Source organism: Limanda limanda, chromosome 11, assembly GCF_963576545.1.
Source record: "Limanda limanda chromosome 11, fLimLim1.1, whole genome shotgun sequence".
Lineage (NCBI taxonomy): Eukaryota > Metazoa > Chordata > Actinopteri > Pleuronectiformes > Pleuronectidae > Limanda > Limanda limanda.
The window spans coordinates 9,730,302-9,743,550 of NC_083646.1; the positions used below are offsets into that span (position 1 = coordinate 9,730,302).

General features: G+C 44.2%; 1 protein-coding gene across 2 annotated transcripts in view; it reads right to left on the reverse strand.

Annotated features, from left to right (window-relative positions):
* Nucleotides 1-1,762: 1,762 nt before the first annotated feature.
* The window catches only part of grik5 (glutamate receptor, ionotropic, kainate 5), a 29,914-nt gene continuing 18,427 nt past the window's right edge, over nt 1,763-13,249 (reverse strand). The window contains exons 13-20 of one of the 2 annotated variants that reach the window (XM_061080980.1): nt 12,688-12,797; nt 12,275-12,448; nt 10,308-10,473; nt 9,109-9,334; nt 5,231-5,359; nt 3,706-3,827; nt 3,026-3,062; nt 2,346-2,398 (exon numbers count right to left, since the gene is read on the reverse strand). In XM_061080980.1, coding sequence (XP_060936963.1) covers nt 2,346-2,398; nt 3,026-3,062; nt 3,706-3,827; nt 5,231-5,359; nt 9,109-9,334; nt 10,308-10,473; nt 12,275-12,448; nt 12,688-12,797 — 1,017 coding nt within the window. Of the gene's footprint in view, nt 2,399-3,025; nt 3,063-3,660; nt 3,828-5,230; nt 5,360-9,108; nt 9,335-10,307; nt 10,474-12,274; nt 12,449-12,687; nt 12,798-13,249 lie in introns of both variants that reach the window. The other variant, XM_061080979.1, reaches the window with a different exon arrangement.

Genomic DNA, 13,249 nt, shown 5'->3' on the forward strand with positions numbered 1-13,249 from the left:
GCTACTTGCAAGATTAGGAATCTAAATCCAGGGAAGGGTTTGAATAATCGTCGGCAGTTATGTGAAGTGGACACACATTCAAAGTTAAAGGGCTAAAACATGCAAATCCACCAGTGTGTTCCTTTAAGTGCCGCAGCGCATGTACTGTAGAGTTCAGGTTGTTAGTGTCGGACAGTATAGGGGCTGTGACATTAACAACACAATTAAGAGAGAGCGCATTCTCCACCCAACCGCAGTGAAAAACATGTATTTCCTCCAAATCTATTCATCAGCATGTTTTCCTGTGCTCAACCCTCTCCTGAATCGGTCCCCAGCCACCGAGGGGAGTAATTAGGCAATCAAAAGCTTGAGACAGTATTGACGAGGCTGTGTTGAGTCTATCACTCTGGCAGGAGTCTGTGCTGTGGACGGCCAAGTCTGTCTGTTAAACAGAGAGAAGGGAAGAAGCTGCAGCTACAGCCTGCTGGCGCATTAACAAGCCCCTTAAAAGATGCCCAGAATTAACAGATCAGGACAGATCTAATAATGGAAGTAGTTCAGTTCGGGATTTCTCATTCAAATTCTGCTGTGTACTTTCCCTCTCTGCCTCTCTCTATCTCCTCTCTCTCTCTCTCTCTCTCTCTCTCTCTCTCTCTCTCTCTCTCTCTCTCTCTCTCGCTCTTCTTCTCTATCTTGTCCTCCCTGGCTCCGGCTCACCCGGTCTCTCTATCTCTTCTTTGCCGTGTGAACAGAGGTGAAAAAAAAGGCGTCTTGGCAAGCGTTACCCAGGATAACGAGGGACATTAATTTCACATTTCAAAGCCCCCTTGCTCTCTCTCTCTCTCTTTCTCTCTCTTTTTTCTCCCTCCATCTCCCCCGGTCTCTGGCCATCTGATTAGCTAACATTAGTAGAAGGGTGCTGGGTACATGGTTCTCCTCAGTGTGAGTAGTTACAGACAGACTTAACAGGGAGCACAACTTTTTACAGACACACATACGCACAGTGTAAAGAAAGGCAGGCCATCAGTTTCCTCTGCTAGTGTTTGTATGAAGCTGTTTTTAAGTCGTTTTATCCACAATCACTGACACCAGCCAAAAAAAGCAGCTATGGGGCACAGGGAGGGACACAAAACATCATGAACACAATTAACCATAGTCAAGTTTCTTAGTATGTAATAATCCACCATATTGTCACGCACAGTCTGTATTTAATTCCCACTTAGAACAATGGTAACAAAACAATAAAGACAACCAAAAACAAAAAAACAGGAAATAATTCTCTGAAAGTCTTTTTAGTTGCTGTTTTTAAATCACATACGGATACGGTATGTCCTCCAACAAGGCTTCATTTTACTAGAGGGGTGATTAACTTCCAGGCAAGTGTCAGTGGAAGAAAACCAACGGCCTCACATCTAAAGGTTAAGTGACAAGGGAGCGCGGAGAGAGAGAGAGGAAGCCAATGACGACCGTCGTCTGCGCGTCTGGGCTCAGATTTCTCCAACTGAGTCGATCACAGAAGCTTTAAACAACGGATATCTCTTTGGAGCCAGTTCTGTCTCTGCGGGCCTCAAGCTCACCTGGAGAACAGGTTTCAGTCTTCCTTGTTTATTCGTTTGCCTCGCTCTCTATTGGACGACCTTGCCAAGTTCAGTTTTTCCCCCTTTTGTTCTCCGATGAAATTCACCTGCGGAACCGAGCAGTGTTTCTCTGAGCAGCACAAATGTCCCCCAGTCACGTCATTGGATACCTGCTGCCCTCCGCCCCCGCCCACACGCCTCGGGTCTCAGTCCTGGTTCACCATTAGGTCTGTGGTGTTGCTGCTCTGTGGAGGTGGAAGGGGTCGGGCAGTATGAGGTGGGGGGCTGTGATGTAGCCGCCTCGGGCTGGGCCCCCCTCCGCCCTCACTGTCTGTGTTGGATGAGGATGGAGGCGGGGGAGGGGGTAACCTGGGCAGGGGTGCTGATAAAGGTGGTATCCTTGTCGAGGTCGATCCTAAACTGGTGCCTGACCTCAGGCTCTGGATCCTCCGGCACTCCTGGCAGATCCTCACGTGGGTGCAGCTGCGGGCGGGCAGCATCACAGGGGCGGGGGCCGGTGGAGGAGGGGTGGTGTTGGCGCCCAGGGGATCGTCCAGGAGCCGCTGCGGTCCAGGACCAAGATCTGAAAGCCCTGGCCCTCCTGCTCCACCTCCTCCACCTCCAGCACCACCTGTCAGGGGGCCTGCTCCACTGTAGAGCTTTCCGTTGCTGAGGCGCATCTCCCGAACAAGGCGCAGGGGCCGCGGGGCCCCCAGAGCGATGCGTGCCGGGTGGCGCAGGGCCGCGGAGCTGCTGAGGGGCCGACGGCGCCGCATACGGGAGCTCTTCTTACAGGAGACGGCGTTTCGGAACTCTGTGATCATCTCCTGACAGACAGACACCTAGAGAGGGACGGGAAGGGACGAGGAAGGACAGTAGGAAAGACGGAAGGGAAGGAAAAGGGAAGGAAGGGAGGCAAAGGTAGGAGGGGCGCAACAGACACAAAGTAGGCAGGCAGCCGAACAAGACAGTGGTAAGGCAGTACATGAATAAGAGAGCGCAGGGAAAACACAAAAGAAATGAAAGGACAACGAAAAAAAGGGAACAAGGCAGAGAAAATAGGCGTAGTAAAGCATGGTAAACGAAAGGTTTGCAGGAGAAGCGAGGGCACAGAGATCAACAAATGAATTTTGAAAACAGAAATGAGGAGGTGGAGGGGAAGGACGTGGAGATGGGTAGAGATGGGAGAATAACCGAGGAGCAGAGAGTTATTACAATCCAAACACACAAAACACCAAAATGTCGTTTAGTTTATGGGCACTTCATTATGACACTGTGCACTATGAACGGACAGGCAGGCCTACAGGTGCACTAACACAAACCCAGTCACACAAACGGCACAACCCCACACACACATCCCCATGTTTAAATAATATCTACAGGGATACACGACGAACAAAATGCACCAACACGTCCACGACAGACAAATACCACTCTCACTGAAATCATAATAGAAGTCATGTGCTCACATAAACAGAAACAGGACTCATAATCGGAGAACAGACACTGATGGCCGAATGACGGGAGGTGTGTGTGTGTGTGTGTGTGTGTGTTTGTGTGTGTTTGTTTGTGTGTGTGTGTGTGTTTGAGAGAGAGAGTGAGAGAGGGAGACGCACAGTGAGATGGGTAGAAGTAATCCAAGAATGGAAACGAAGAATACCAGCGTACATGTGAGGCATGTAAAAGAAGATACATCATGACATTTAATGCCAGGGGAAAAGATCACACTACTTCTTTATGCAAGCAAATATTGGCATCTCTCAATATTGCTTATTCGCACCATCAAGTTTAGCTCACAGACACTTGAAACTGCCACACTGTTTAACACCAAACACTAAAAAAAGGGCACAGGGACTTCAAAACAGGCACGGCATGCAAAGTAGAATCCAAGTCTCTGTTTGTTTTTTATCGTCTTTTGACACCATAGCAGTTCAGGGGCACATTCCTCTCATCTCAACATGCACATAACCTCAAACGTTACACAAGCACAGACCCACAAACGAACATATCAGTGGAGGCAAAAGGAAAAAGAAAATCTACCCACACTCACACACCCACGAAACAACGTAATCAAAAGGGTTGGCGGGGTGCCATGGGAACCTACTGGGGTGTGTCTGTGGTGTCGGCGAGGGCAGGTATGGGGGCATACCTCATCGGTCTCTGTCGAGCGGCGCGTCGACCACACAAACTCCATAATGGCCACAAACACGGCAATGATGAGGCCACAGATCAGCACCACAAAGATGCCCCCAATGTTCTCCATCCCCAGACCTGAGAGCGAGCCACAGGAGAGAAAACACATCAGCACACACATGCAACACTTTGTCAAAAAGGCCATTTTGTCTTGACTAGACACAGGGAGTATTGCGCAGCCAGTAAAAACTGTTGCATAATCTTTTCTGTGCCACCAGAGGAACTCTGTTAAATGGATGGTTCAATATTTTGGAAAGTATTGGCTTATTTCATTTTCTTTTTCTAACTTCTTGCCAAGAGTTAGATGAAATCAATAAATATGAAGTCATAGACAGCAGCTGATTAAATACTGGAGACAAACTCTGTCCAAATGTACAAGCTTCGTCCCAATGTCACACAATCAGCTTCCCATTTTGTCAGATACTGCTTATCCTTGGAGGATGGCGGAGGGAGCTGGATCCAGTCCCAGCCGACTTTGGGCAGAAGGTACATCCTTGTTACGTCGCCAGAGTGTCGCAGGACCCAGACACAGAGACAAACAACCATTCACTCTCAGTCAATTTAGACACATAAACCGAATTTGCATGTCTATGAAAAGTAAGAAGCTGGAGAACATGTTGCAAACACAGGGAGAGAATGCAGGCTCCACAACACAAGCCAGGAACCTTTTTGCTGTGAGGTGTTAACAACCAATTTAGAAAATTACTCGATCAGCCACTGGGTTGACAGCCTGTGTTAAGTGAGGGTCTGAAAAGCCTCTCAGTATTTATGGACCTTTTCTCTTCCTAAGGACTAAAAATCACAATTTCTCAGCCTCAAATTTGACCCTTCTTTTTAGATTTGCTCCAACCTTAAGAAAGTGCAAAACCAAATCGCTGGAGTGCTCCTCCAATTGAGTTAAAATAAAGATGAAATGACCCATGATGAAGTGACTGAGAGGGAATTACGGAGCCTGAAATGCTGGAGTGTTGAGATGAAGCTCAATGATGCTGAAACATCCGGCACAGAGTATTTTGTTCAAAGTTATTGAAACCATTTTTTAAAAGAGGTTTTCCTCTGACAGCAGCGGCTTTAAGTCAGAGGCATTTTCATTGTCTTTGTCATGTACGCAGGCACAGACTCTTAACGCTCTCACACACTCACTCACACACACACACACACACACACACACACACACACACACACACACACACACACACACACACACACACACACACACACACACACACACACACTCACACACACACACACATTTGCCTCGCACACAAAAACCGTCACACTCTCTCTAATATGATTTCCATTACACACCACCTGAGACAAACAGGAGACATTTGGGAAAGTAGATTGTGCTAAGCACCCTTCACAAGGACTTTAGGTTAGGCATTAGCCATTAGTGGGACTGGAGCAGAGAGTGAGGAGACTATTACTGGGGACATTAGAGAGAAGAAGGGAGTGGAGACAGACAGCTGCGGTCAACTGACCCTTGGCACGGTGGTCCTCCTCTTTAGGACATTGGCCCCCCTCCCACCACCTCCTCTTCAGTATCTCCAGCCTGTTGTTCTCCTGCAGCTGGAGGATGGCCAGCGTGATCTCATCTCTGAACGGAGACCCTGGCAAACGACAAGAAGGCAAGGATAAGAGAGCGAGCGTTGGAGGACGGGAAAAGGTGCAGAGGAAAAAAACAAAACACACACAGCCCAGACAAGAGGAGGATTATTCCAGAGGAGGAGGAAAAAAACGTGGAATGAGGAAAAATGTGAAAGAAACTAGGAGGACGAATCGCAGAGTATGAATTTCTGCTGCAGCCGAGAGATGGCTACGAGTGATCTTATGGTGAGAATAAAGAGCGGATTAGTGAGGGATAAAGAGCGAGAATACATCCAGACTGAGCCCAGCGGAGCAGCTGCTGGTCAGAGGGAATAACAAGCATGTCATGAACTAGATACAGTGGAACAGGCCGAGAGGAGTTAAAGGGTCTGCTAAACCTAAACCATATATTTTCTTTGAAAACATATGGTTATATTAGTGTTTGTATTCTGCAACATCTGTCTTGCTAACGAGTTAGAAGGAGGTAATGTTTTCATTTGCATCCGTTTGTCTTTCTGTTTGTGTTTCAGCGGCATTACTCAAACATTACTTGACGGATTAAAACAAAACGGTGTGGAAGGATGCAGGATGGTTCAGGGAAGAAGATTATAAAAATCATGGTGACTGTCTGCCGTTTTTTGGCATTATCATCCAGTTTCCCAGGCAACATGGATCGGGAACTTATATCTTTGAGTGTGTGCAAATTGGTGCAGTTTGATTGACTTTAAGGGGGGGGGGATGGGCCTTGGCAGAGGTATGCGCTCTTCTAAGCTTCTTCTAGTTTCATAATAAATCAGAACCCTAGAAATCCAAACTGTTGAAAGAGCAAAAACAAGGAAACATGTAACCCAACCCCAGTATCCAGGACACTAGTTCAAGCTGTTATCATCTATAAGACGCTATAAATCACCTCCCACCATGACAAACAATTTCAAAAATACAATATTTTTCCCCCCACCTCAATGCAGACCCTGAAACCCTCTCTCCATAAAAATCCCTCGCCCTCCGAGTGGGTTACATTGCACCTGCTGTGCACTGACGCATGGAAAGCAGCTCATACAGATGTTTCCTCTCCCAGGTAACGAGTGATTATCCCTTTTCCTGATGAGGTTCAGGGTTTTGGATCCAAGATAAATCCTCATCCTTCATGTTGAACCCTCCTGCTCTGTGTTGAACACGCTGACTCACACCTTTTCTATTTCTCTGCCAGAACTTGTGTTTACCAGCAGCAGACTCAAACAGCACTCTCCTCCTCTACAGGTCACTGGGGGTATAGGTGACCTACTACCTCACTCTGTAAATAGCTCTGAGAATAAAGACCCCGTGTCCTTGACTATTTTTGGAGTCCACTCTCTGTGAAGAAACTCAGCCTTGAGCTTAAAGGTCAAATATATAAGAGATTTGAAACAGTACGGCAGCAAACAACTGTTTTCTATTGAAGTATGTTTGTTGAGTAATGGCATCCTGAGCAGAGAAAGAAGCTCCATGGGACCTCCACGAATTTACAAAGCACAACGACGAGGCCAGCACAAAGTGCTCAGGTGAAATCAAGCTTTCACGATTCCCTTCACTGAGGAAACCGTGCTATTCAGCAAAGAAAGAGATTGAAAGGGCTCTGACTGGAAAGAGAAGTGGCTTTTTCTCACTATAGTGTCAGCTTGGGCTAATGGCTCTGGGTGGATTGCTATGCTGTGTTTTTTGTGCTGTTGCGAATACAGGGAGGTTTATTTGTGTGTTTTGGGGTCAATTTTGGCATTTGTTCTGATTCAAGATGCTGGTGCTCCTGATATGACATATTTTGTATATATTTATCCTTTAAGCATAGAAACAGTCTTTTAAGATCAGCATTTTTACATAATCATCTATTTTTACCACAGTAGATTTGACAATTAGGGACTTAAAACATGTTTAAATCCCCAACACTGCACTGGAGTTCTGCTTCTCTTTTTATTTTATCAATCTGGTGACATTGTTGCTTCTATCTCTTCAGTTCCTTGTCTACTGCAGTGTCACTATTGTCCTCTGAGCCCTCTCATATTAGTAAGTAAGCTGAGTCTGCTGATGTCCGGGTTGGGATGTCTGACATGGTGGAGATGAACAAAGCTCCAGTCTCGGGGTCAGAACCTCTGAAAGGGTTTGCAAAATGAGTTTGAAGTGCAGTGAGATTATTACCATAGAGGGAAATAAGAAAATATATATTCAACTACATCATTTGACATTTATTTTTCTCCAAACTTTCCTTTAATTCTTTTAATTTCCCTTATTTTTTCTTGTGAAAAACTGTGCATGCTGTGTGAAAAATGAAAAGAAACAATGTAATGAGAGAAAACCACACTGTTCCAACAAACAGTCTCCAGCCTGTGATTGGTGGCTGCAAGCGCATGTTGCTTTGTATCAAGACATTAAAAGGCTTGGAGCCAGTGTGTTAACATGCTTTGTGATAATATTTCTTTTCTTTGTTAAAAGCCTGATCTCACAACTATTGTTCTGTCAATGTTTTCTTTAACTACTGGATGTAGAACTCAGAAGACCATACATATTTAATAGGTTCCTGCTTTAATTAGTTCCTGCTATTCCTTTGCCTTAATCTACAAGCTACGGCACAGTTACAATAAAATACTGCAGGAGCGTTTGGAACCATAAAAAACGGATAATTGTTACAATCCTCCTGGTTTCGTATATAACACTAGATGCCTTTTTTTCGATTTCACAGTCGATCTAGGGCCTTTATGGATAAATTGACATGACAGCTATATGTGTGACCTTCTGTGACCTTTAAACGCTTGACGAGGCCAATCCCAGCCTTGGACCTTCGGGCGAGTGAGTGGAGGCAAAAAGACAAAAGCTGATTGAGTGTTTGCCATGGGGGCTCTTGTGCTTTTAAATGTACAGCTTGAAAGAAACGACCCTGAATAAATCAATACTGATGTATAAATCTCCTCTCAAAACATTTTCATAGGCCCACTGGAAGACTCATACATTCATTATCATATTTTAAACTGTGTGTAATTGCATCCTCTCCGCTTGAGGTGTTTTTTGTTTCGGTTGTTTATTTAACATAGCAGCAATTTAAAATGTTACAGATTAAAGTAAGTCAATATTCAAACGTAAGAGCCCACTATACATGAATGGATTTATATATATATTGTATATCTCTAAATAAGAACTATAATTGAAAAGTAACAACTTAGCAGATAGCTTTACACAATGATTATCTCTAACTGTGACGATTACTGTGACGCACTGTATTCCAAGCAATTTAACTTATGTGTGCTTATATTTTATATTCGTCTTATTTGAGGGTATTACCTTGTCAGTCATGCTGTGTCAAGAAATGAAATGGAGATGCTAATAAATGTTCTAGACTGCACTGCTGCAATTCCCTTTTCACCTCTCTCACTAAATCACCACAATGTTGACAAGCCATTCAACGTGCTGCTGCTATTGGCTCCTAACGCAAGACAACACAAGGTCACATAATACACTTATTTTTACCTCTCTGGCTTTATGTTGATCAAAGATTTCATTTAAAAACTTTTATAACCCTTATAACTTCGGGGGGATTGTGATTTCCAGTCAGTAGCACCTAAACATTGGAATAGTTCCCCGATAAGATTAAGGCATTTGGATTCTCTAGACTATTTTATTTGCTTTCTTATGTGTTTTTGTTTGAAATTCTCTTTTTATTTAGATTTTATCACTTTTCTTTGCATTTATCACATCATCAGGTCCAACAAGGAGAAATTTGAAAATACAAAATAAGCGTTGTTACCCAGTGGCATGCCGATGCCGTAGCCCTTGGTGTCCAGCAGGCCTCCGATCTTTGTGAGATTACAGTTGAGGCCGCGGTGGTATTCATTCATGGTGCTCTCCAACAGGAAGGCATACTTTGAATTGAGCACACGGGCAATGCCCTCCTCGGTGCTTTTCACAAACACACTGGGCTGCTTGGAGTTCATGTAGTTCCACATGCGCTGGTAGGTCTGGTAACGTGAGTTCTGCAGAGGAACGAGAAGACATCAACACAGATTCAACACTGACCGCAGACATCGATATGTTATCATTGGTATTTAAAGAAGAAATCAAATGGGAAATACACATAGGTCAGAAAATCTAGCGTGAATAATGACAAGTAGAGTACAACGTCAACAGCAAATAGAGGGTAAAAGGAGAGAGAGGACAGGAGAGTGAGAAAAAGTGAGATGAATTAAGGCAACAGATTATTTGCTCATGGCGCAGCTGATGCAACATCTTTTCTACAGATGGAGGTAAATCAGCACACAGGAGGGGGTGCAGCACTCAGCAAAATGAGGCACGCTCAAAACTGAGGATTGAGTGTTTAATGTGTACAATTACATGTTGTTTTGAGTGTAGATAAGGTGTGTGTGTGTATGTGTGTGTGTGTGTGTGTATTTGGCAATGAGTGGGGTAATATATACCACACTTATTTATATACGCAATATTGACAAACACCATGAGAAAGCAAAACACACAAAAACGAACATTGGCATCTAGCCATTTCCCATACATGCACACAACTAAACAAGTAGATTTTTTTTAAACATTCACCTACACAAACACCCACATGTAAACACACCTACGCACAAAGAAAACACACACACACACACACATGCGCGTGCTCTATGACAAACACAGATGCCGACACAGATGCCGGAAGCGCTTTCATAAGCAAACACAGGCAGTCAGCCACTTAACACAAACAGCCATAAAGAAAACAATAGAGCAACTCAGATATAAAGTCGCAAAGATGAGGACAAGCGTTCACTCCAGGCCCGACAATAAAACAAAAAAACACAAAAACTTCAAGATAAATGGTCATAATAAAGAGATTCAGGGAATTGTCAGATTGAGTAAATCCGGCTGCCATCACAAAGAGCACAAAATAACATCTACACACAAACAGTGCCAAACACAGAGACAAATCATATATTCATCTGCAGTGGCTCGTACCATGAAGAAGGTCATGGTGCTCCCTCCATGGATGGTGCCGTACCCGATGTTGGTCTGGTCGGCCAAGTCGTCGGGGGACTCGATGGGAACCTCCATCCTCTGGACAGTGAGGAATGCCGCCAGGTTGGCCGTGTAGGAGGAGATGATGATCAGGGTGAACGCCCACCTACGAGGAGGAGGCAGAAGGAGAAGAAGAGGGAAAAGGGTTAGTGTGGGGATGTGTGATGTGGACCGAGATGACATTTTAAACAGAATATCAATACACAGCTTTGGGGACTTAAAATAAATCGTGTAATACCATCAAGACGCCATCGGATCTGTCCCAAAACTATTCTGCAGTACAACAACTAAACCTTACCACAAAGAGCTATGTTCAGTGACAAGAGGAACAAAGAACCGGTGGTGTGGCCCCCACAGAGCCCTGATCTCAACATCACTGAGTCAGTCTGGGATTACAGGAGAAGACAGGAGACACTGAGACAACCTAAATCCTACAGGAGAACTGGGGAACCATCTCAAAGATGCTGGGAACAACCCTCCTGCCATAATAAATGTACCGAGTAGAGGCGGTGCTGGTTTGGCAAACGCTGGTCCTTTAGGTTATTTTCTGCTTATGCCAATTGAGAAATGGTTAAAGCTGAATTTGTTGTGCTTCTCAAAGTTTTGCGAAATGCAAATGAAATACAAGACAGATCGTTACTTTATCACACTGATGTTAAAATCATGCACAGCCACTATTTCCATTAATCAGCCCTGCTCATTGATTTGCAAAACCGCCTGAGTAGAGATTCCTCTGCATGAACAGTATAGAGATGTATAGCATCTCACCATATATAAAATACTGTACAATTAGAAACCTGAGCTACACTACACGTCTAAAAACTTTCTTCCAGAAGAATATCATGTACTCACTTTATTTAATAATCACTTCTATTTCATATCTTGTTCAACCTCAGTGTAATTTTCCCTTCCTGTCTTCCTCTACCCTTTATCTCCTTAGCTCTTAGCGATTATTATTTCTTTCTCAGCACAGCTCTCTTTCTACACTCACTCTTGTTGCCACAGGAAAATGATTGGGCCAGTATTTCTGTGGGCTTAGCGTTTTCTGTTTGCATGAAGAGCAAGCCCTTCAAGACCGAAACTTATAAGCTACGCGTCAGCTATATGACGAAAATCCCTAAAAGTCATTATCTTACACAGCAGATGTGTGGGGAAAAAAAGCATTAAGGAAAAGCAGATTGCAAATGCAGGTTCTTGATTAAGGAATGAGGTAGCCAGTAATTGATTTTTGACTTTAATAATATAATATATTAATAAACTTTATTTACATAGCACTTTTTAATACGAATTACAAATACAAACCATCATAAAAAGAAGCAAAGTAAAAGGGACAAATTAATAAAGTAAAATAATATAAATTAAACAGAGGTTTTAAGAATACTAATTTTATAAAATCTGTGTAGTAAAGTTACAAAATTAAAGTAAGACCAAAAGCCTAGTAAAAAGCAGTTTTATAAAAGCTATTTATTAGAGTATAAGGATTCAGCCTTGGATCTCCTCTGGGAGTTTGCTCCATAGAGAGGGTGCCATAACAGAAAAGACCTTGGTCCTCATCCTCGTATGTTGCTGGTCTCAAATTCTTGCCTACTTCACTAAAGTCGATCGATCCTATCCATCCTAAATGAATGTGTCCTTCAAATTTCCAAATTCCACTATGGAAGTTGCACAAAGGACAAAGATTTGCTTCCAAAGTAGTTGTAATGTCACAAATCAGACCTGCACAAGTCTTGAGCTCCGATTTAAGCTGAGCACTGGGACATTTTCCCCCTTTAGCACATGAAAAGGGCTTTCAATGTCAAACTCTAACACACAGTGAGGGTGAAACATTCAAGAGTAGCAACAGTAAGTCAAATACATGTTTTTGAGTGGAGGTGGGCACACACATACACAGCAATTCAGATACTTACCACACCCCACTAACACATCTGGTCGACAGGGCTCTGGGCATTATCTCTGATCCCTGCTGCATGAAGCCTCCAACAGGGAACCACAGGCTGTTTCCCAGTGTGTACTGGTTCTCCAGCATGTCCCTGCGCTCTCGCAGACACGGGTGAGGGTTGTACCACTCGTAGGGGCTCAGCCTGTCGGGGGAAACAAGGGGTCCAGCGGAACCGGGTCAAACTACAGAACAGTAATGCACTTCTGCCAATTCATTCATCAATCAGTCACTCGATACTTGTCAAACTGTCTGCAGGAGGTTGTGTTGGGTAAAAAACATCCCGGTATGTGACAAGCAACCCGTGTTCGACAAGATAAATGGTGATAGAGCGCAGATGTGAGCTGCAGATTATCAGTACAGTGTGTGATGTAATGTATTGACCTTGCAGCCAGGAAGAGCACGCAGCTGACAGCCAGGTAGGCGAGCAGCATAAAGAGCCAGACAGCGGGAGAGAAGGGATCGAGGAAGGAGAAGTAACCAGGCTTCCGACCCTGATGCGGTGAAAAAGAAGAAGAGGAGAGGAAGGACAATAAAGAAACAGAAAGGCGCCGACAGACAGACAAACAGGCAGGAGGGCACACTGTGATAGAAAAGAAGGTGTCATGTCCCAGAAGTCAGTAATTGTCCCTGCTGCACCACAGGAGGGCAGTGTCCTTCACTGCACTCCCACTGCAAGTCTGCAGTGCTGTGATACGCTAATGCTACAATCCATAAATGCTCTATTTCACAATGCCTACTGCCGAAGCATACTTGGCCTAGCCCCAAAACCTCATTAGCAATGTACAGCTGCCACAGTCACAGAGTTACAGAGCACGGACTTACTGGGCAATTTAAACTACACCAATAAATTTCACTATGGACACAGTGGCTGCAGCATCCTACTTTCTATACAAAAACAAGCTTTAGCTTCAGGAGACGAGATCCACAGCCTGATTCCTGAAGT